Raw genomic sequence first — 25,202 nt, forward strand, 5'->3', positions numbered from 1 at the left:
ATGTGACTAACCATTATTTTTTACAGAGCTCTTTTTTTTGCTGGAGTATTACTAGCATAAGAGAAATATTGCAGCCTTAATCTAATATCAAAAATTTACTCTAAAGTGTTTATTTTTTTGTTTGTTGTTATTTTATTTTTATTAGTGCCTTTCATCTCTATTAAAAATACTGTCTAAATTTCATTTTGACATTAGCATAGGAAACTTTATTCACCGTGACTAGCCTTCCACAGTTCGACATGCATGAAATTGCCTAAAAATGTTATTTCTACAATCACAGCTAACACTCTGAGCAGAGTTAGGGAGTGGGGAGGAGAAAGACCAGATGCCCTTACGGCGGGATTATCCTTCTCCCTGCCCCATAACTCTCAACTCACTGACTTGCCTGGAGTCTATCTAGTATCCTCATTTTATTATTCAAATAGAAGGGAAATCGGTTGTAGTGATGGTTGCACAACTCTGTGAATATACTAAACACCACTGAATTGCACACTTTAAATGGGCCAACTGCATGGTTACGTGAATTACATATCAATAAAGCAGTTTTAAAAAGAGAGAATGGTGGAAACACATATAAAATTCACTCTAAAATATCTTTGAACAGAATTAGTTTCCTAAAGTGAAATATAAAATTTTTAAATGCATTCTTAGTACTGAAATAAAAGCCTAATAATTAAAATAAATAAACTAAAGCCCCTACTCATCCTACTATCTTGGTTATGTAACCATATTACAACTGTGACTCTTATTAACGTAAGTGTAGTATGTGAAAACAGTTTATAAAAAAGGAAAAAAGTCAGGAATAATTTTTTTGTTTTATAAAAGTCAATCAAATAATTCTTTTAGCAAATAAAAAAAATCGAAGGGAAGTGAGTAATCCTGTTTCATAGGTGGCACTGACAATTGGTACAAGTATTCTGCAGGAATGTTTGGCAAATGTATCAAAAGTATTAATAATAGTCACAGTCACTAATATAATAACTCCATTTCCAGAAATTTGCCCTAAACAATTATAATTCTATCCTCAAATGTAAATGCTTATATCCTCAAGTACAAATACATATCTTGTACATTCGAGTACTATTTATACTAGTTTTAAGACTGCAAAGAGCTTGGCTGACAACATGAGAAAGGTTAAAAAATTTAGAAGATCTAATATTCGGCCACTAAAGATCATGTTGTAAGAGAATTTTTAATAACACAAAGAATGTCTTATTATATGTGTATATACATATATATACATATGTGTATATATATGTACATATATATATATAATAAGACATTCTTTGTATATACATATATATACTGTGTATATTAAATGGAGAGACTGCTGGCTTCCAGTAATGGTAAGGGGAATTGGTTGGCAAATATTCCAATAAGTAACAATTATAAAATCTAGGGTGGGGGGAGGGAGAGAGAGAGAGGGAGAGACAGAGAAAGAGACAGAGAGAATGTGTGTGTGTATAGATTTTTAAACCAATAAATAGTTATTTAAAGGCACTAGAAAGTGACCCAAAGCAAGCATAAGCTAAAAGAGTGTTAACCACTAACAGAAAGCAACTGCAATGAGTTAGAATTCAAGTTAGCGCTTTTGGTCCCTAAAATCACAAAATTGCAGTCTTACTTTAAACAGAGTTAAAGATTGGCAGAGCTGCTGAAAATCCAGGGCTAGGAGGAAATCCTGAAAACAAGTGAGCCATAAAAGGGATGGGACTAAGTATCTGACTATAATCTCTGCCCAAATCTCTGGAGCACCACTAAATAAAACATCAGTGGATCATTAGAAAGGCAGCTGATAAAAACCAGAGGAATATTTACCTTTGAAAGACAAAACTGCAGTAGATGAGATTTCTGAGTTTGCTGCTTCTTTTTTGACTCAGAGTACTCCTGAATCCATGACTAACTTGGGAGACAGAAAGCTAAAGCCTTACTGATTTCATGTATCAGAGGACATAGGCTGGGGATGGCCTACCGCAAACTTTGCCCAAACCCTTCACTGAATGCTAAATTGAACAGGTACATGAAAAATGCCCAGGAGGCCAGGTTAAAAACAACAACAGCTGGAAACTGAAAGAACTGAGCAGAAATCTCAGCTGTTGCACACTGCAGAGAGGACAGAATTTGTGGTTTGAATCTAAGAGAGCTAGCTGCTTACTAAACAACAAAATAATACTTGGAAGCATAGAACACACTGAGGGTGCCAAAATACACTCATGATATCTAGTTTTCAACCAAAAATTACTAGACATTCAAAGAAACAGGAAAATGTGACTCATGCTCAGGAAGAAAGACAGTTAACAGAAACTAACTCTGGGTCTAGATGCTGACTTAGCACAGACTTCAAAGCAACTACTTAAATTCATTTAAAGAATTAAAGGATAACTTGCCAAAGAAGTGGGCAAAAGAAACAGTAAACTTGAAGATATCGATAAATCTGATCATATCTGAATAGAGAGAAAATAGATTAAATATAACTGAATGGAGCTTCAGAGACCTGTAGAATAATATTTAGAGGTCAAATAAGATCATAACTGAAGTTCCAGAAGGAGAGAAAAAGAAAGAGGCAGAAAAAGTAACTAAAATAATGGCTGAAGACTTCCTAAATTTGTGAAAAACATGAATTTACTAATCTAAAGAAATCAATAAATGTAGCAGAATAAATACACAAAGAAAATTACACCGGGCTAGGTACATCAGAGTCAAACTTATGATAGATAATGAGAAAATTCTGAAAGCAGCCAGAAAATAAACAGCAAATTGCATACAGGGAAACACTGACAAGATAATGGCTGACTTAGTAGAATCAACGAGGACCACAAGCTGAAGGAATGACATATTCAATCTGTTGATTAAAAATGTGAGAACAAAAAACTCCATATCTGATGAAACCTTCCTCCAAAGGCATAAAGGAAATAAGTATTTTCAGATAAGCTAAAAACAGATTATTTGCTACCAATTAACCAATCTTTAGTAAAAGAAATTTGAGAGGCATTCATGTGGAAAGGAATGACTTCAGATGGTAACCCAGATGTAGAAAAAGCAATTAAGGGTACTGGAAATAGCAAATTATGTGGGTAAATATAAGTCTATCTATCTGTCTGTCTGTCTGTCCGTCTGTCCATCCATCCATCCATCCATCCATCCATCCATCCATCCATCCATCCATACACATCTTTCTTTTCCAAAGGATAGGGTGATAAAAATAAGTACACTGTTGCAAAATTCTTATATTTTTCTTGAAATACAATATTAACTTTAAGTAGATTGTAATCCCTAGAGCAACTATATTACAAATATATATAATGTATATAAATATATCTAAATATGTATACATATATAGTAATGCAGAGATGTAGTTAAAATATCAAAAGAGGAATCAAAACAGAATACTAAAAAATATATTACACACACACACACACACACACACAAACACACACACACACACAAAACACAGGAAAGGAGTACAAGGAACAGCAAGGAACATGAGCTTCCTATTTGCATCAGTTCCGCTTGCCCACACATCACACAGGGGTGAGTCACAGAGGCCTGAGTGGATGTTGTGCATGCAGCTTATTTGCATACAGTCGAGGAAATCTTAATTTTTTAAAGGAGTTTCTAACAAACTTGCCTATTTTTTGCTCCAGAAGGGGACATTATTTTTATTATCCTGGACAGCAAACAACAACAAATAAACAAAAACCCTGCCCACTGCCTTAGAAGAAAAAATGTTAGACACTATCTTGAGGCTATTTACTATGTAAACATTTTTGAAAAAAAAAACAGGAAAAAAACCTGATATGCTTTAACAATTCTACTCTTAGGTATTTTCCTAAGAGAAATGACCACGTAAAATGTTGACATAAGGACCTGAACGTGAACTTTCATAAAACAGTTTTATTCATGATCACCAAAAATTGGAAATAACACCAATGGATGAACTGTGGTACATCTATCTAATGAAATATTACTCAGCAGTAAGAAGGAATGACCTGTTATAAACAGAACATTAATGAACCTCAAACACTATGCTGTGTAAAGTAAATCAGACAGAAAAGAGCACTTACTGTATGATTCACTTTGTATAAAATTCTGGACAGTGCAAAACTCATTTATAATGACAGCAACATATCAGTGGTTTCTGTAGGTCAGATGACGGGAGTGAATGATACAAGGGTCATAAAGAGAGTTTTGGGGGTGATGAAATGTGTACTTGATTGGGGGTGATGATTACACGGGTGTATACATTTGTCAAAATTCATTGAAATTTATACTTAAAACTGATGTATCTTTGCATGTAAATTATCCTTCCATAATGTAGATGAAAATATGGAACGAAAGTATGATTTAATTGTTGTTGCTTTAAAAATAAAAATCGAGTGATACGTAACAAGGTGTTTACACTGTATTTAAATTCTATAATCAGAAAAAAGCAATAAATTTATTGAAAATAATAGATTTATAAAGGATTGATTTGTTCATTAAAACCATAAGAAAATTCGTTATGTATAAATATACATGTAGTATTTCATTGCTTGAGATTTTTAAATGCTTAGAAAACCAAAATTTTCCTAAATATGGGAAAATACCTACTGGAGTAAAAAAAGAGACAAAAATTGCTTGATTTTCTAGCTCTTAGTTTATCCTATCAACTGAAAGTTAATGTTGGAATATTAAACTTTTCAGACCTGTGAAACTGACATAGCTCAGACAGACCCTTGTAATACAGCTTTGTGGTAATTATGTATTGATTATTCACCAGCATATTTATTACTCAATAACTTAATTGAAGAAAGTTTTACCTTTAGTTCAAGAGCAAAGAATCTGATTAACTTCATTCTAACCCCACTAGTAATTCATGTGTTTACAATGAATCCAAAGCTTCAGTCAATAAAAATGATCACACTCTAAAAATATCATGATATTGTGGTATTGCATTATGGTTTTCTTTAAAATATACTGATCATTCTCAAATATCTTTTCATGATTCTTTCAACGATTTTTTTTTAACTGAGAAACTAGATCAACTAGACTTGCCTTTCAAACACGCATCATAAAATAAGTTATGAGCACACAAAAGGTACCTGTAATTCAGAAAAATAAGAGTTCTATTACTATACATCTTATTTTTTTCTTACAAAATCAAACAGCTTAAATTCTTTTAAGGAAACTAATTATTAAAAAACTAATTTCTTAGTCACAAGGTGATTAGAAATGGAGAATAAATCTGAAGAACTTTAAGAAGCATACATAAAAATAAATATTAAAATCTTTCTAAATAAAACTGATCTTCAGGAGAGCTGTCTCTGATCTCCTTGCAATTTGACATGTTGTTGTGATTAAGCAATGTCTGCCTTTTCCATAGACTGAATTCCACCAGAGTCACCAAGAAAGTGTTTGTATTTACTAGTTTATCCTCTGCACCTAGCACAAGATAGAGAATGAGGAGGGTGCTAAATAAGTGAGCACGTTCCTTTAATTCATCACAATCAGAGTACCGGTCTAACTGGCCGAATATCTTTCCTGAGCAGCTTCTCTGTGCCAGTGCTCACCCCAGTTCAAAACAACTGTGGTGACTATGACTTAAACATATAGTGGACCTCAGGTAACAACAGCAAGAACACATCCTGGACCACACTGTCCTGCTGGCTACACCACTCTGTGTTCACTCTACATGGGCCGGTGCTTCCCTATCTAGCTGAAGCATTACTAATACTTTTTTACTCTGTTATTAATCCTTGAAATCGCTTTTCAAAATGCTGAGAAAAGTGTTAAAACTCTATTTTTGAGTCCTAAAATTTTTCAAACAAAGGAATTTATCCAGAGTATAAGAGGCAAAGGCAAGAGAAATGCACTGCCGGGCCACTATCTGGGCAGTTGGTTGCTTGTTAATGAGGAATATTTGCCACGCTGCCCTGTGATATTCCACTTTTATCATTCCAGATATACTGGACCAAAGATTTATGTGTACCCAGTCTCAATAGAGCTTAATCTGCCCCATCCTCTAATTAAAATATGAAAAGTGTTTTCTTAATGTGGTATCTCTAATTTTAAAATCAGCCTACCTGAACAAAACATCTTCTTTCAACCCTTAAAGTATCCAGATATAATTCAAATCTTTCTTATGATTCATATGTTTTGAAGTCTTGTTTTCTTATCTTGCCAGAATAAGAGAATCTCAACAGTATTTAGATAAATCATTGGACTCGGTACACTGTTTTTAAAGTTTAGATAATGAGGATGTCTCAATCTCTTATCTAGCTATGAAAACAAAAATATAGAAAATGATGAACTACCATGTGTGAAAAGATGCCTACGTTACTTTTCACAAAATAATTAATGCCATATTTACATAATGGAGATTTGCCAAAAAGATACTATTTCTGCTTAAACCTCAATGTATCATTTTTGTTTTAGTGGAAAAAATAAATGATGTTATTACTTTTTAATTCACTCGGGAGCTTTCATCTCCATGCATTCAATACACATAGTCATGCAGAACTCTTAGAAATCCCACCACTCAGTGGTATAGCTTGCATTTATAGTAGGAAAGGAAGTGTTAGGAGAACAAAGAAAGGAAGATGATTAACTAGTCCAGGGTGGGGAAGGGACAAGGTAGAGAGAAAGGAAGTGAAGAAATCTTTCACGGAACATGTAACACAACTGGACCTTTAAAAAGAACAGTTTTGTTGAGGGTGAGAGGGCCTTTCTAGGCAAAGGGGCTATATATGCATGAATAGGCAGGTCTGAGCGCACATTGCCTATTTGAAGAAAACCCTACAGCTTTTGGGAAGCTATTAAAGATTTTTTACTAAAGGGAGAAGGTGTGGAGAGCAGAAGGATAATATGTTTTAAGAGGACTCTAGCTGTGATATATGTACATGTGTATGTGTGTGTGTAAATGTGTGTGTATATGTGTATATGTATGTATATGTGTGTGTATACGTATATGCACCATCAAATTGGAAGAAAGAGAAACTGAAAGTAGAGAGACTATTCCAAAGCTGTTGCTCTAGCCCAGAACTGAACTGATGAGGGGGTTAGAACAGGGTGATGGAATGAGAATGGGGAAAAAACCTGGCTGTGAGAGGTGTCAAAAGTACATGAAAACGAAGTATAGAGTATTTGATGACAAACTAGCTGTCAGGGAAAAGTATTTAAAGATGACCTTAGCATATCTGAACTGAGGTTACTGGTATAAGAGAAGGTCAGTCTGGAAAGGAAACTGTGTTGGGATTAAAATAATGCAGATGACTTTCCACAGGTTAAATTTAGGAGCTATCTGGCACTCAGTAGAATATAGGGGTTAAGTTCTACTGTGACACCGGGCTAGAGATTAAGAAGTGGCTAATGCCTTTTAAAATATAGGGGACTCCAGATGTGTTTGCATGCAGAGTTTGAAAGAGGCAATGGAGCCAGAGAGCTTCACTTGTTTATTCACTCTTATATACGTACACCTACCTACATGTAGGCAATAAAGACTGGAACGCAGAAATGAGCAATTCCCCAGGTGAGTGGCTCCATGAAGCCATGTAAGCTGCCTGTGTCATGTAGCCAGGATCATACCAAAATGTGTGTCTAACACTCTTTCTTGCCCACAGGCAGAGTCTTCACTGCTTGCTTAAAAGTAACAATGTTTCCCAACATTTTCTGGGCACCTTCATCTGTGTCCTGAAGAAGAACCTGGAGATTTGCCATTCATGTGCCACTTAAAGAGCATTCCCAGCCTGGATACTGACCAGTAAGGCTACTCCATCAGGGCAGCGGGGATGCCGAGCACTGCAGATGAAGGCAGACGTGAAAAAAGCTCCTTGGAGTGGAGATGCTGTGTCTTGAAGGGGAAGGGAGAAAAGGAAGCTTGTTCCAGACAGAAAAAATAATGTAAGCACAGGGAGGAAAGAGAAACTATGACAAAATCGAGAAATTGTAGAGATTTGTGTAACAGAAATATAAATTACAGAGCACCTTTTTGCCTGGCTAATTTTGATTTTATAGTTAAGGTAATGAATATCCACAAAAAGGAGAAAATACAAAGAAGTGACCTAATAAAATTTTAATTTTATAAACATTTCAACAGTGTGGAACTTTGGAAAATGCCTTGGGAAACTGGCAGCAGGAAAATCCATTAAAGGTTATTGCTATGGCTGACGTAAGTGATGATGAGGGCCTGAAGAATGACAAGTGGGTGTGTTCAAGAGCACAAGTGTTGGCTTTAGATGCTCCTTTCTGGGAAAAGAGGAAAGAATGGGAGGTGATTCAGGTACAAATTTAGAACGTAACAGAATACCCAGATTAAAAAAAAAAAAATTAGAGAAGGCTCACAGGAAATATCTTTACCTCTCTAAAGAGTGGGGAAGGTGAGTGAAGTGTTGATGAGCAGATTGTGTAGATGATGAAGAGAGAAGGACCGATGTCTTCAAGAGTCAACACAAGGCGGGAGAGGCCAAAAGTCCTCTCTCACTATGCTGAGGGCTGGGCCAACGTACTAAAGAAAGTATGAGTGACTGAACTGCATACAAATGTATTCGTTCTTCCTAATTCACTAAGACTCTTATTGAATACGGTTTCACATTTTGATTGCATCACCACAAAGATAAGGAGAAAGAATAGAAGTAGAGAAGTCACTAAGATGGTGGGAAGAAAAAATTGGTTCTAACAAACAAGCATTCAGTTTCTTTATTCTAGAAGAGAAGATGAAGGGAAGATTTGCATAATCCTAGCTCTTATATCCAGGTAAAAAGATGGTATGAATATATATTTCTATTTTAACTCTTTAGAAAGGTGATTGTATTTGTTGACATTATTTTTATCCTTAGTGAAAGTGAACTTAACAAAAGGTTTTTGTATATATCAAACCCTAGGGTTACTAGTGAAATTTATTTCTGGGAGGTATGTGAAATTCTACCAGACCCACTGAAATTTTCTAAATAATAACCCGGAAGTGCTTAATGATCAATATAGTAGAAAAAGACAAACAGAGCTAGCCTATAGTGGCAGTGAAATATTAGGACAGTTTTTTTTCCTCTGTCTTTTCACTATGTATCAGAAAATTTAAAAGCATAAAATTATTTCTTTTAGTTTGGATGGTTCCAAACTATTTTTAAAAATTTGAATTATAGAATTGGATACTTATGTCTGTGCTAGACTAGATTAAATCAAATTAATGAAACTTTAAAAATATACATATATTTAGAACTCCTTTGTAGACTCCAGAGAATTGTAGAAGCACAGGGCATTAATATAGTAGCTTGTCGGGCTACCTATCGCTCATACACTCATACTTTCTCTTGCTTCCCATAGCCTCCCCTTCACATTCTTTTCCTTTAGGTTCAATGTAATAATAATATATTTTGTAGCACCTTTAGTTTGAAAAGAGATCTAGGCTTTACTGTCTTTAGAAAAACTTGAAAAGCAAATTTATTATTAGATTATTTTATTAAAGCTTATATTCACTCTATAATTTTCAGTTTTCGATACTTCTTTCTCAAATATAAATATGAAATCAACACTCTCTTGGTCACACGCCTCAGAAAATCAGATTGGTAAATTCTGTAATTCAAAGTCCTTCAAATTTATAGTAAAGATTTCAAATTCTAATACTAAATATGTTGTTCATTTTAAACTATCACTCTTCTAGTATAGACTGCCATACTCAGCCATTTTATTGCTAATCAAATCAAGGTTAAGGATCAATGTCTTTAAGCACGCTCTGACCTATTGCATATTAAAACCAATAATTCACCTAAGAAAAGCTCTTGATCTAATTAAAAACCTTTTCAGGCACACTTCCATAACTGACACATTTTCAAATAGAGAAACTTAATACAAATAAAGGAGAATATGCCACAAGATTATTTAGTCTTATAATATTTGGATCCGGTTAAAACTAACTTAGAACTTCCATTGAAACCAATTTAAAAAATATTCTTAAGAGTAATCTAAAAAGGATCAAAGTTCACATAACATAATGAGACAATATGTCCATTATAAACTGCCAAATGATAAGACATTTGTCTGGCCTTGATAAAGGTAAGTGACATTTAGATATGTATTGTTTATGGCAGCAGCCTTTGAGGCAGAATGTAAGACTCTTAATTAGACTGCAGGAAGAAACTATCAAAGCTACTATTTCTAAATTTTTTATTTAAAAGTAAGAAAAAAGCTTTATTAAATTAAATATTTAGATATACACTACTCTCCTCCCTTGGTGCTTATGTGAAAGGTTTCATATAAAAGACAGCCAGAGAACCTTTTAGGGACTACAACACAACGATGAGAGATCAGCAATGTGATTTTCCTTGCTCTTCTTCTCTCAGGGACTTTTGGTATATAGTCTTCGCCTCTCAGTCTTCACAGGAAATTGGTTCAAGGACCTCCCTTGGATACGAAAACCTAGGAATGCTCAAGTCCCTGATATAAAATGGAGTAGTATTTGCGTATAACCTTTGTACATCCTCCCGTATATTTAAATCATCTCTAGATTACTTATATACCTAATAAAATATAAATGCTATGTAAGTAGTTGCTATATGGTACTGTTGAGAGAATAATGACAAGAAATAAAGTCTGTACATTTTTAGTACAGATGCAACCATCACAGGCCTAACTACACAGTACACGTCGGCAACAACGTAACGTTTGATTTTTTGAATATTTTTGCTCTGTGGTTGGTCGAATCCACACATGTGGAACCCGCAGACACAGAGGACCGACCATATTGCAGTTTATGAGCTACACAATGTCACTGATATGGTTAGTTCAAAAATCCAAGGCCTTTACACAGTAGAAGAATTACAATATTATAATATTTTGCAAAGAGGTTCAGAGTGATGATGAAAATATTTTGCCCCAAGAGAGATTTTCTGATTGTCTTGAGGCAAAATATTTAATCAAGAGCTGACATTTCACCAAAAAATGTGTCCCTATTTGCTGTTGTTTTCTGGGACAAGTGATTGTCAGTAGTACGCTACCTACCAGATAATTTAAAAAGAAGAAAAGAAATAGGAAAAAAACAACACATTTAATCTACCACTTGAAGCTAAAAGGTGACAACATGAATAAAAAATCTAAATTTGAAAAAAACTCTAAGGAAAGATCATTTTGAAATCGGATGCTTATGAAAATATTTGTGAAAGGTTCACCTCTAAAACTCATATTTGTATTGACAATGGTAATTTGTATCCTACTTTAAAATCTTTCAAAGGAAGAGTTCCAGAGATTTTCTATCTTTCTATAAGTGTGCAAGAACAAATGATGATATCAGGAAAAATTTAAATTTTCGAGCAGAATTACAATAATATCCTTTGCATAAGTAAAGATTGGGTTTTAAAACAAAGATCATGCTTTTGGAAAGTCAGCCAATACCACACTTCTCTCATCAAAACAACTTTCTATATTTTCCACCTGGACAGAGTTAAAACCAAGTTTTGAAATAGACAACATAGAACAAGACCTTCGAATCACTCATTTAATCACAAGCATTAAACTGAGATAAAAAAATATGAATCACACTGCTCTCACTATAAATATCATTCATCTGCTCTTAATAAAATATTTTATTTCCTCATTTATATCTTATTCTTTTCCAATTTATTTTTGAGTGTTTAAAACAGTGGTGCATGTACATATAATTTGTAAATACGAATATATGTTCTGGGATGAATGCTCAAAATATTTCACTGATAAGTGAGCAAAAGAGTTTAAAAACCACAGGCTTATGGCCCTAATATAATTATGAGGTGCAAATTCCATCATGCAACTAGCTACAGTAATTGCATGTAAATAAATGGCAAGAAGAGCTGCATTTATATAGTATTAACATTAATTTTTCCTGTTAAATTCAAGAACCGTAAATTTAAATACCTCATAATTAATGAAATTGCCACAATTTTAGTCCTTATTGCAGTCCTTATTTAAGGGTATTCCAATAATTTAAAAATAACCCTTCTTCAGCTGGGCAGTTCTATTGTGTACTTCCTTTTGTTGTCCCAGATGATGACAATTACTATGAGTACTCTATAATGCTTCCCTTGTTTGAGGAAGACTATGTGTTCTAAACTGAACACATGGGAGGCTTCCTAGAATTACAGATGAGTGTATACATAACACACACACACACATGTGCGCACACACAAACACACCTTTAGTTGAAAGTCCATTCTTCCTTACTAAGGTCTAACTTAAACATAGGTTGTAGGGATGGCTACCATGATTTCAGGATGCTGAAATTTCACAGTGATCCACTCTTTTACGTATAAAGACCCTAGATTTCTTGAATATCTAGGTCTTGTTATGAATATTATCCCTGTAAAACTGACACTATTTATTAATCCCACTTTTAAAAAATGAGAAAACAAAACTTAGAGGAAGAAGATATGTGATCATATATTATTTTTAACAGAGTTATACTTATATTCAGTAAAACACAAGATCTTAAATACATAGTTGGATGTGTTTATATATATATTTGTCAAAATATACTTTAAGTAGTGGAAGCTTGACTTATATTCTTGTCCTTTCTGCTGCCATTTTCTTAAACATAATTAGCAAAGTTATAGGAATTGGCAATATCGGACATTAAAAAATTATTGCAAATCTGTAATTCATAATTCATTTGTTTTCCAAGGTCCATTTTGTAGAGTGCCAAGCTGGTATAAAGAGGCAGTATGCTGACAGCTCTTTGGGACAGAGAGTGTGGAACAGGACATCCCAGAGCTCTCGGAGGAGAGAGGGCATCAACCCAAGGGCACATGCATAGAAAAGCAGAGATGACAGAACACAAGAATGTGTAATAGTTTTGACCAAAGCATAACGAAGATCTCTTATAAAATCATATGCTTTAAAAGCTTAGCAAACAGATTCACTGACCTTTGAAATAAATGTAATCACATTTAAATAGAAACAAAAAATCCAAGCTATTTGTACAACGTACTCACATATAACTATTAGAAATGATATCCATCTTAAAATGACTTACGGAATTTTTATTGTACTTCTGGGGGACAGAATAGATTTATGCTTAAATTTTGGAAAACTGTTCACTAATAAAGCCATTATAGTAATTGCACTGGGTCTGTTTATTAATTTGTCACAATTAAGTCAATAAGAGCTTTACTAATGTCCTATTACTTGATTAGTTTTGAAAGTGATTATCTTAAGAACCCGATTTAATTGGAAGCCTCTCGATTTACAAGGTACATTAAACTCTCAGTAGCATCTTAAGATTATTCAACATATGCAGGTCAATTACCAGTAATCACTGTTTTATATAAATGTTCTATAAAAACTATAGCATGACATGACAAAGGAGGAAAGCGAGATTTAATTAATAGTGCTAAACTCCACTGACATTTCCAGGATAAAGGGGCAACATAAGCATTCATATAAAGTCTTCCTGAAACTGGATCTGTTACTAAAAATCAAATAAAGAAAAGCCAGCAACACTCCACCTTACAGATGAAGATAATTTGTCGTGATTGCTAAATCACCAAATTGCACTGCCTGTATTCATGCCCAGCTGCACATTAATTTCCAGATTAATAAATTACAATTAATTCTTACTATTGCTCCATCACTTTTCTTTTTCCAGTTAATAAAAGAGACTGCAATCAATTATTGTTCACCCCATTTTTCAAAACAGATCAACTATAGCTATTACTGCATAAGTAGGAAACATAGAGTGGTTAATGTACCCACTGAGATTGTGAGGTCCCTAAAAATTATTGCCTGTAGTATAAATATTTTATATTGACCTTCCCATTCCCATTCAAAGATTCAATGTAGCTAGTTGAACATTTACATAGAATAACAATTACAAGGGCTGAGAAAATGCCTTGATTCCAGGCTGATTTTCAAACACTCATTCAAATGATTTCATAAACTTTTAAATTGAACTTTATTAATTAGATATTTAAAAGGTGTGCCCCATACTAACAAAATAAGCCTGGTCTTGAGATTAATCACAGGAAAATTGATTGCTGTTTCATTAAAAACCTGGGACAGCAAATTCCTTGAAAAGACTATTCCACTGCTGACCTGTAAAAGCACTGTATGAATTATGTGTTCTGACTTGTTCTTAATCTAAGTTCTATACACAGAATACATTTCAAATTGCCAAGGCCGATTTGTCACCAATTGTGTGAATAGTGTGAACAAAGCTGAATCTGTAAAACACTAGTTCTGTGCACTTGAAAAACCTGAGATGAAAGCCACTTTGAGTTTGTCGCATTCAAATAACTATAATTGTTCTTAAACAAAATTTTCACGGTGAGTTAACTGCCTAAACCATGGGAGTGCTGTGGGGAAAGCAGTGGTCATAGTTAACAATCCGGTCTCATGAGTCTTGTACCAAGGCTAGCCACCAAAAACTGAAGAGTGAGGAAGGCCCCCTAACAGACTTCCTGCATACCCCAAGTCATTTTTTAAGGGATGCAAACAATTCTCTTGGGATAGACTGTCCTTAAATTGTCTAGACATAATCTTTGATAAACTTTTGCACTTTCATTATTTATATGCTGCAATTTAGCCTTAAAATGCAGAACCTTATGGAAATACAGAACAGCATTTTTTCAACATCTAATATATGGTTGAGTGAAACATCAGCCAGTTTATTTCATTCATACATCATTTTTTTTTTCATCACCCTAGCAGCAGCACCAGTAGAAGTGGTCTGTGGCAAATGGGAATTTGTGAAGAAAGAGGGAGGGGTGGTGTGGTGAAGTACTGACTGCTGGAGTCTGTGTTCAAAGACAGCTATGGTCTGTTCCATCCTCCCAGGATTAAAAGAACCCGAAAAAACCCATTTACCAGGGCATTAACTTAAATTATGACCAGGGGAGTGGGAAGATAGGGAACAGTTCAGGCATCCCTGGGCTCTTCAAACTCTTACTGTCTCACAATACTGGACTAAGAAACAGCAAAGCATCCTTTGTTCAGAATTGTTTGTTCCTTGAGTCTTAACAGAGAAGGCTATATACAAAGTACATTTAAATTGTTGCCACCCTTTTTGTCCACTTGTAATAAATAAATGCTTTTAGTTTCATCAGGCTATTGCATGCCTGGCATAGAAAGAGAGATCTGAAGCTTGGTGAGAAGATTAAATGATCCAGAAGAAGCTTAGGTTCTCTCTGCTCTGGTAGGAAGATAATCGCTTCCTCTTTTCTTTGGCCCTCAGGTACAGGGCAGGGCACCAGCTGCTTCTAATAAAGTCACTTTGCCTGAAGCCACAAGAATGGCTTTGGGAAAATGGCTCTCCTTTTAAACAGTTACCCTTAAGTCCTTAATTAAAAATGCCCTTTTTTCTCTCTCTGTGTTAAAATGTCCCAAAGTTCAAGTTCTACTCTTATTGAATTAAAAAATAATAATAATGCAAGGGTGAAAAGGACATTGTAAACTCTTTTTGGGTATTTAGTGTCTGGAATTAGCTGCTTTCCAGAAGAAGCAATATTAATTAACTGCTTAGAGTTAAGTGAAAATGTTGGGTAACAAAAGTAAATTAATCAGAGAAATAACACTCTCCCTTTTCATGGATATTTGGGTTCGGTTGCCTCACTGAGCATCTGTAAGATTTAAGAACCTGAACAGCTATAATGGCTCAGTCATTTCTCGTATTATAATAGTCTGAAAGTGTAGTCCTTGGACCAGCAGCATCAGCCTCTCCATCAGCCTGGATTCGGTTTGAAATGCAAATTCTCAAGCCTTATCAAAATCCTTTTTAAGTCCAAAACTCTGTGGGTGGGGCCCAGTAATTTGTGTTTTAATAAGACCTCCAGGCAATTCTCATATACTCTAAAGTTTCTGAACCACTGTTCTACTAAAGCTGGGTATTTTCAAGCCAATTTTCTAATGTTCTATATTTCAATAAGTTAACGATGAATTGGCAGAGAAAAGTTTTCAAGGGTAACAGAGAAGAGAAATGGAGCTATTGTCAAGATATAAATACTAGGTATATAAAGCAGGGATTCTCAACCTCAGTTGAATATTAGAATGCCCTGAAGAGACTTCAAATAATACCAGGACCTTACTTCAAACCAATTGAAACAGACTGGGAAGGTTGAGCATCACTGATAGAAACTAAGTAACCACAGAAGTCAGACCCTTAATAGAAGTAGGACAGCCTAGGAACTGGTAATAAAATGAGGATGTTTATAGCAAGAATACACATACCTTTCATAGACTAAGTTGTATCATATTAAGTAAGCACTAGCTAGTATACGTGACTTGGGGAAAGAACATTGCATTTTATTGCCTCACACTCTCCTTAAATCTTATGGATTAAACAGTTTTTATTTCTAGAGGAGATAATTCAACAATAAGTATAATTTGAGGGAGGAAATTGTTTTGACTCTATAGATTGATTCCAAAATAATTGAAAATGTAATAAATGTTTGACCAGGAAGCCACAGCTACTCTGGACTACATGGAGATGTTCTCTCCATATTTCCAGCTACTTCTACCAATACCATCTCCCTTCCTGACCTAAGAAAATGAGACTTGAGCTTGAGAATGAGTTAGAAGCCCTGAGTAGCTTAAAAACTGAAGATTACTATAAAAAGACATCAGAACCAAGTTAATTTTGGCTATATACTATTTTATCGTATACCATATTCTATAACAAAAATCGAGAACAAGACCATAAGTTAATAATCATTCCAATTTACATTTACTTTATACACTTTACAATGATTAATCTTTTAGATATTAGCTCATTAGATTTCCACAAATGCCTTATAAGATCATCAGGACAGATAACATTATTGTTATTTTAATTTTACTTATGAAAAGGCAAATTCAGTTATGTGAATTATCCAAAGCCAAAAGCCATATTGACAATGGTAATAAATAGCAGCTTTAATTATGGTAATAATATTCTAATGTCTAATATTAATAACTTTGTGCATGTCAATATTAAAACCTTAAAGCATGGTTATTACTCTTTACAAAAGAGCATAAATAGCCAAATGAATTAAAATAGATAAGAAAGGGAAACCCATTATAAAATATTCAATCAGAAAAAATAAAAAACATAAAGCAAGTAAGCTTAAAATACTTGGTAAGACTGTAACTTTTCTTTTTACTTTTCTTAAGTTTGCAGAACTTATCTTTGAATTCTTAACAGATTCATAACATGTAATAAAAGATAAAACTATTAAGAGGCAGTTCTGATTTTATATTCAGGCTATATTGCTGCTACAGAACATTTTTTAGGGTAACTAAGGGCTATTTTACCTCTTAGGATATTAGCAATTAAATAACTTTGATCTGCTTATATTCAGAAAATTTGTTTCTTGATACTTTTTACATTATTCTTATGATGTTAAGATATGGAATTATATTTTGCTTAATTTTAAAACATACACTTCTTTCAAATCTGAAACAAGATACTTTATAAAATGGTTAGCAAATTTAATGATCAGGAATTTATATTTCATCTGTCAAGTAAAATCACATGGAAATAAAAGGAAAATATTCTTTCAATATTTAACCTAATTACATTGTTTTTCATACTTTGTGTCTATTAAAACTAACCAACTATAATTTAATATTTAAGCATTTTATACCATCAAAGTATTAAGAAATTCAAAAAGGGGCTATTACCTTTTGTTACAATATACACACCATATGTTTCACACAAGGTAATCGTTCACTCTTAGAAAACATTAGGTTATGTACTATTCTTAATTAAGGCCCTATTTCAGTTAAAGTAAAGCAATTTGCAATTTAACTATAATAATATAAACTGCAATGTAACTAATGATATGGTATGCATTTGTGTTGGATAATTAACATAGTCAGTGAATAAAACTTTACACAGCAGGAAATAAAAACAGGTGAGAGAGTTGTGCCTCATTCATCACCTTGCTGACTAATGAGACCTGGAATGCAGATCAGTCATTTCCCTAAACACTCCACAATGTGTGCAATAAAAGCACACACTGTAGACAGTTCCTGTAACCTAATATAACCACCAGGAAAATACTGGTTCAGAAAAATCCACAATGAGAAACAAGTGATAAAATAGTATATAGATAAGACTAACCTATTTATCAAGAAAGACAGAATAATTATTAGGAATGCCCAGACTATTCTTTGTGATGGAAGTAAATAATGGGAACAGTAACTATATTTTTAAAATTAAGAACACACTTTAGAAAGACCAAAATCTAATAAGTTATCACTATAAATATGGAAATGGTGAAACACTTGATTTTATAAACCACAGAGGTGATTTTTCTTCTTTATGTTGAAGGAAAAAAATGCATAAGGCCTTTTGCTACTCACAATAACAAGATCAGACATCAAATTTTGACATGTTCACATTAGAGAAATTGAGTTCTACCAAAGTCTAATCTGTTAAAAAGGCAATGGTTTTCTTTCAGCAGAGGCGTTAAGTTATGCATTTCCATTCTACTATTATATTGGTGAAGCAAGCATGTTAACCTAATCAGGTACTGTGTATAACACCTAGGCATTTGTTCAATCAAATTATCACTTGCTATTAAACCACAATTCTGATTAATTTACAACTTAATATAGCAGCTCTTGAATTAAGAATTTTTTTACAGATGTGGAAGAAAAGATAATTATAATACCTTTTTTTTTCTGAACAGCTTTTGGGACAGAATTCCTAATGTAGAATATGAGTAAATTATTTAGGTTCTCTGCTAGTCTCAGTTCGCACAAATACTCAAATACAATTTGGCTTACTGGTGTTTTGGCTTCAAATGCATAAACTTCCCCAACTCAAAATACTGCTTGTTTTAAATTCAATCCAGTGAATTATTATCTCTCCTTGGCACAGACTCTCTTACATTTGTCAATTACATGAGTGAGTATATAATATAACATATAAAATATATATTCTACTTTACCAACCAGGCCGTGAATACCCTGAGGGAAAGACCATGTCTGTTTTCTTTTTAAATGAAGTGGAGAGAAGTAGACAATCTTCCCAGGACTTAGAATAGAAACTTCATCAGAGTAGGAACTCAAATAAAGGCAAGCTGGCTTGCTTGCTTGTTTGCTTGTTTGCTTGTCTGCTTGCTTGCTTGCTTGCTTGCTTATTTATTTTACTTATTTAAAAGAAAAGATAAATCAATTATCTTTAGACAATAACCTGAATATGAGAGGGATGTGAACAGATAATACCAATAAGTTCACTTTTTTTGTTAACATACAGGTGCGTGCAAAGAGCAGCATCCATAACTATTTTCAAAATTGAGAGAGAAAAGCAGAATTATATTACAGACAGCATATTCTGTGCCTCTCCCATCATAATTATTGCCAAGAATTTCAAAGCCAGCCACCAGTGAACACATAGCTATTCTAAAAAGCATTCTCAAGCAGGTTTTTTTTTTTAATCTTTGGGATCCTTCTACAGACACTCCTTTATTCTGAGAAGGTAATTAAGAAAATATGATTGTGCCAGACATACATTTCCCTCTCTCCTTTGAATCTTCTACTGGTGACAGTCTTCAAAAACTGTCCTTTATCCCCTAACACATACTGTCAAAATATACAGATTCATATGAAATAGCATATATGTACAGGTTGACATCAACAGTGTATTCTGAAATGTAATTTTTGCAGATAAATATGAAATATTTTCTTTTCTAGAAGAAATTCTTTAAGATGACAAATTAGCTTCACAGCTGGAAGGAGAGTGGATTTGATGAGTGAGTGTACCTGACTGGGCAAAGGGATAGGAGGAATTTCAGCAGATTGATATTACTATTAATTTGCCAAGGCTTATTATATAAATTTTGGTAAGTCACTGCTATTTAGTTAAGTGGAATTGAGAATGGATAAAATATATAATAAAAAATTCATACAGAATTCCAGGAAGACATTAAAATTTTTTCTATTACCTGTCAGATAGTCATCTAATTTCCTTTAGCTTAATTTGAAAACATTAGCGAATATATAAATAAAATGGCAATTATTTTTTTACCATATACAATTATCCTATAATCTTTGAAAGTAAACAAAAACTTCCCTATGAAATACTGTAAATGCAAAATAAGGTTTTATAAAAAATCTGAATGCCTTAGTTAATGAATTTTCAAGAAGCATAGATATGAAAGATAACAGAAGATTCAGTATTTAATAGCTTTTAGAAGTATTCATTTAGGTGTCAATGAATATCTCCTCTGTACACTAAGGACAGATTTAACTAAGGAGAAATCCTCTTGCCTGTTAGAAAAAAAACACTAAGTAAAGTATGCTTTAAAATAATCTAATTTCTTATCCTTATTTCTAGAGAGGCTACAACTAATTAAATGATATCAGCACCTTATTATAACTGACTGAATTTTTGCAAGATGTAGGCCTACACCTCTCTCTATTAGTTTTAGTAGGCCTTTATCTAATTTCATTACCTGCCAGCAAGCAATAAGAACTAGCTCCTTGCTACAGTATTTTAAACCAGGGGTCCTTAGGTCCTAGGTGGGCTCTTATGGCACTGTTAACTTTTGGAAACTCTGTGAAAATATGTGTGCTCAGAAATACACATTTTATGAGGAGAGAGTCATGTTTCAACAATTTTGAAGTGGCCTGTGAACTTGAAAATGTTCACAAAAGAACTATTGAAATGGCTTAACTTCCAGTTTACAAATAAGCCTGGAGAGTTGAAATGATTGCTCTAAAGACAAACCTACACTAGCTGTAAAATACCTAGACCCAAGTCTCTCGATAACCAATTAGCTCAATGTATTATTCTGCCTGCATCATTTTTCTCAAAGGGTAGGTAGGGGAAAAATATGTTAAATGTACACAGTGTTTTTGTAACCAGATCTTACTTCAGGTAACAGAAGAGTTTCTAGGTCAGTTTCTATGAATACAAAGTATGAAGATATGGAAGGTAATATAGGTGGGTCTACATGAGTCAAATAAAAAACTCAAACAAATGCCACGCAGCCTCCAAACTGAGCTCTGATCCATATCTGCATTAAGACCTGCAGCATATACTATGATCTTCAAGCACACAGAGAAAGCCTTAGGACCCCTAAAGGAGAAAACAGATTCTGAGATATCACATTATACAATATAGAACTACCTCAATTCACATGGACCAGCAGTGTGGCTAGTCCCCATCTCATTGCCTTAGCACCCCTGCCCCCTGCCCCAAGTGCGAGCGCGTGCGCGCACACACACACACGCGCACACACACACACACACGTATGCACACACAATTATAGACAGATACAGGAGGAATTCAAAGTATACATATATAACATACAAATGAAAATAATACATGACATTTAACTGATGATTTTTTATAATTAATTTTAGAAAAGAATGTGACTAAAATAATGAAGAAACGTGTATTAATCTTGCCCAACCACCCTGTACATCCTCTTGACATTTCTAAAACAAGAAAGCTGGTTAATCAATGCCTGTGCATCAGTGTGTGGATAAAAGTCTAAGTACATATTCTAGTTCTACCATTTACATACAGTATGACATTAGGCAAATGACTTAATCTGTCTGTGACTCGAGTTCCTTATTAGTAAAATGAAGATAACAACAGTACTGACCTTACTGAGGGTTGTGAGAATTAAATGTGGTAATATGTGTAAAGTGTCTAGAACAAAGCTTCCTATTTTATGATGTTAAATACCTGTCATCATCATCGTCATCAACATCATCATCACCACTACCACCACCATCACCAACAGGCATATATGCAATTAATTACTTATGAGGAGGGAGTTAAGAAGGAAGCTTAAGATAAAATTGTTTATTAACAAAATGTTCAAGCTATCATGAAAATTCATTCAAACTATTCCCTAGGAGAATACCAGAAAGTGTGTTCAGCCCAGGTTTTTCTTGGGGCCACATTCCTATGGACTTGTTACACCGGAGTTCTCCACCCAAATGGGGTGAGACAGTTGGTTTGATCTGGGTCAGTGGAGCAGTTCCCTTCCCGCCTTGTAGTGGGGGTAGGGCAGCCTCAGACGCTCCCAAATCTCAGCTATACCAGCTCATTGCATGGGAAATCTGATGAGTCCAAGTGTTTTATCTCTGAAATGCTTTGATGACAATTTTAAAGATAATGGATGCTTTTGGAATCTAGGGAGAAGACAGTTTTTCACTGATGCAACATCACCATGAAATAGTGAAAACTTCAAATCATGTCTGGCTTAGATGATGCTATTGGGGTCATGTTATCCGATGATAGGGACACATTTAAGGCCATGGAACACTGAAAAACTGAAAACTTCCAACATAAGGAGAGAGGCTAAAACTCCCCATGGTGGCAGTCGCCGACGTCATTCAAATAATTATCCATCCAGTGTCTATTTGTTAGATTACAATCTCCAATATTACAACTTAAAACATGTTGTCAGAAATGAAGAGTTTTACCTTTTAATATTCAGCAATGCCCAAGGTATTCCAGAAGGAGTATGAAATGCAGGTAGCAATTTTACCCCAAGTTCCACTGCTTTCTTTCGAAATATCTGAAAAGTTAAACAGTTAAGTAAGCTACTATTGTAAACAAAACAAAATGTATTATACTACTATCTCACAGTTAACACTTCTCTACTTTAAAATTTTTTATACATGAAAAAAAAAGTTTCTCAAATTAATAAAATTACCTAGGAAAGTGAGAATGGTCCAGGGGTCATGGTGCTGTGGGGCATTTATTACCAATCATGGTTATACATTAGAACCACATGGGGAAATTTAAATAATGCTCATATCTGGGTCACACTCCTGAAATTCTAATTTCTATGGTTTGGAACTTTCAGATGAGAATATTTTAAAACATCATGGGTGATGTCAGGGGATTTCAGTGTGCAAGCCAGGGGAAGAACTACTGTTGTCGGTGAATAAGTCTTGGATTGAAAATCAGGAGATCTGGTCCTATTCTCTCTTCACTTATTTACTAGGGCACAGAAAAAGGAGAAGTTTTAAAAAGACATATTATTACAGGTAATTGATATGTCTTAGCTCTTTATAGTTTTAATTTCCTCTAATGCTAAGTGTAGCTGATACAAAAGATGCAAAGTTAAATTAGGTACCGATTCTACCCAGACTGTTGTAAAGAAGAAAATATATGCACATAAATATCTAGAACACAGACCAAATGAGAGTTGGAGATAAAAATCATCTAGGAGTTTAAATACAAAATTACTTAATCTGGTATAATAGGCAATGATGGAGAAATGGAGGCCTTTTTCTCTACCTTTAGAAAAAAAGAAAATTACTTGGAGATAAAAGAGAGTGACAAAAGGAAACACCTAGAGATCTGTATCTGTGAGTAGCGGGTAGGAAGATATTTATATTCTCAGTTAACAGGAAACAGTGGTGCTTCCTGTCTCAAGGTTTTTGCCTTTGCTGATTCCTCTGGCTGCAATGCTCTTTCTCTAGCTCTTTGCATGCCTGGTCATTATCAACTTCAGGAATCTCTTTAAATTTCTCTTTTTTAGAGAAGTCTTTCTTAACAACCCCACATAAAGTTGGCCACTCTCATTTACTATTTATCGTATCATCTTTTTTTTTTTAAAAAATTTCCATCCCACTATTTATCACATCCTAATGATCTTATTTGCTTATTTGTTTATTGTTTGACGACCCTACCAGACATAAGCTTCCTGAGGGCATGGACTTTGTCTTGTTCACTAGTATATATACACCTAGTATCCAGCAAAGTAAGTGGTAAATGTTCATTTAATAATTGGATGAATAAATGTTCACTTAATAAATGGATAAATCGATCCAAGATTAATAAACATACCTGGGCACTGTAATGAGAAACCACTGACATTCTAGTGTTTGCAAAATGCTCCATCCTATTCCTCTGGTTTCTATAGTCTGCAGGAAACTAGGACAAGTATTCTAGAATCTCAATTTTGGGCACAATTACAAAATAATTTTGAATGAAAACATTAGTTAACCTATTGAAGATTTAAATAAAATTATATGTAAGCCTGAATCTGTTCTAATTTTTATGCTTGATTTGTTACTCCTCCTAGATGTGAAGACGAATTCAGATTCTCAAAGAGAACATCTTTCTACCTAAATGGTGAGTATGTAATAAAATTCCAAATTAGCTTATAAAATTAATATTGTTAAAAGAATGAAGCAGAAATGTCATCAATCATTCTAAAGGGCAGTTAAGTTTTAACTAGCACATCTTGGATAATGTGCTGAAAAGCAAATGATCGCAGAAAGTACTCTAAGTGGTACTTCAGTGCTCCTTCAAATGGGTAAGCAAGATAGAGAAAGCACTAGACTCAAGGCCAGCATGTGGGTGCTAGGATTGGCTTTACTACGGCTTCAATGGGAGGCCTGGACCAGGCACTTAACTTTTCTGGTTCTCAATTTCTCCAATGAAATGAGAGAGCAGGGATGATAATTTCTGCTTTTTATCTATCATTGGAAAAGTAGTAGTCAGAAGTCACAGAGCCAGTACAAAAATGAGACTGACAAAAAGTGAAATTATTACCACGTTTTATAAAGTGTTAATGTGCCACCTGATTCTTAGCCAATCTTAGTTTCCAAGTTTGTTGGCACTTATATTTGGAGGAGAGAATTTTTATAAAGTTAAAAGGGCAAGATAAAAAATGACAGTTAATAAAATATAATCTATGCTAATAATAGAAGAGATTTTCTTAAAAAAAAAAAAAAGACCATTAAAATTAAATAGGATTTCTGTGCAACTCTCTCCAATCAGGATGGGCAAACATCTTGTGAGCCAAGAGGACTCTTCAAAAAGATTCTGCATTATAGAGATTCATAGCAAAAATCAAAACTAATATAATGTGCTGAAAGAAGGGTGGTAAAATATAATGAAATAGCTTCTAAAATAATCTTTCAAGTGCAAAACTCACAAATAGGTTTAGATGAAAACATTTATGGTCTAAAGTTAAAAATTTCAAAATAATTACACTAAAACTGTATCTTTTCATTACACTTACGTAACATCATCATAGTCTCATTGCTGTTTTCGATCAATGTTTAAAAAAACTTCAGATTTTAGATCCGTCAAATAAAAACATTTATCTTTTTATTTTACTCTTGCACATAGGATTAGACAAGGCTGTAAACAAGATGTATGGCTCTCTTTGCCTCTCTAGTTTGCAGATCCTTGAAGAACTGTACAAGAATATTTACATGCTAGAGCAAAGAGTAAGGAAAGAAGAAATGAATAAGAACAGACAGCTCTGGAAATACCCAGTTTCAGTTCAGACATGCTTCAGTTT

At 34.0% G+C, this 25,202-nt stretch overlaps 1 protein-coding gene across 3 annotated transcripts in view; it reads right to left on the reverse strand.

Moving 5' to 3' along the window:
- MAN1A1 (mannosidase alpha class 1A member 1) overlaps nt 1-25,202 on the reverse strand; it is a 140,347-nt gene that overhangs the window by 35,637 nt on the left and 79,508 nt on the right. For all 3 annotated transcript variants that reach the window (XM_039871427.1, XM_039871408.1, XM_039871418.1), the window contains one exon: nt 22,360-22,454. In XM_039871427.1, coding sequence (XP_039727361.1) covers nt 22,360-22,454 — 95 coding nt within the window. The remainder of the gene's footprint in view (nt 1-22,359; nt 22,455-25,202) is intronic.

The sequence above is a fragment of the Pteropus medius genome, unplaced genomic scaffold (assembly GCF_902729225.1).
Source record: "Pteropus medius unplaced genomic scaffold, Ma_sr-lr_union100, whole genome shotgun sequence".
Lineage (NCBI taxonomy): Eukaryota > Metazoa > Chordata > Mammalia > Chiroptera > Pteropodidae > Pteropus > Pteropus medius.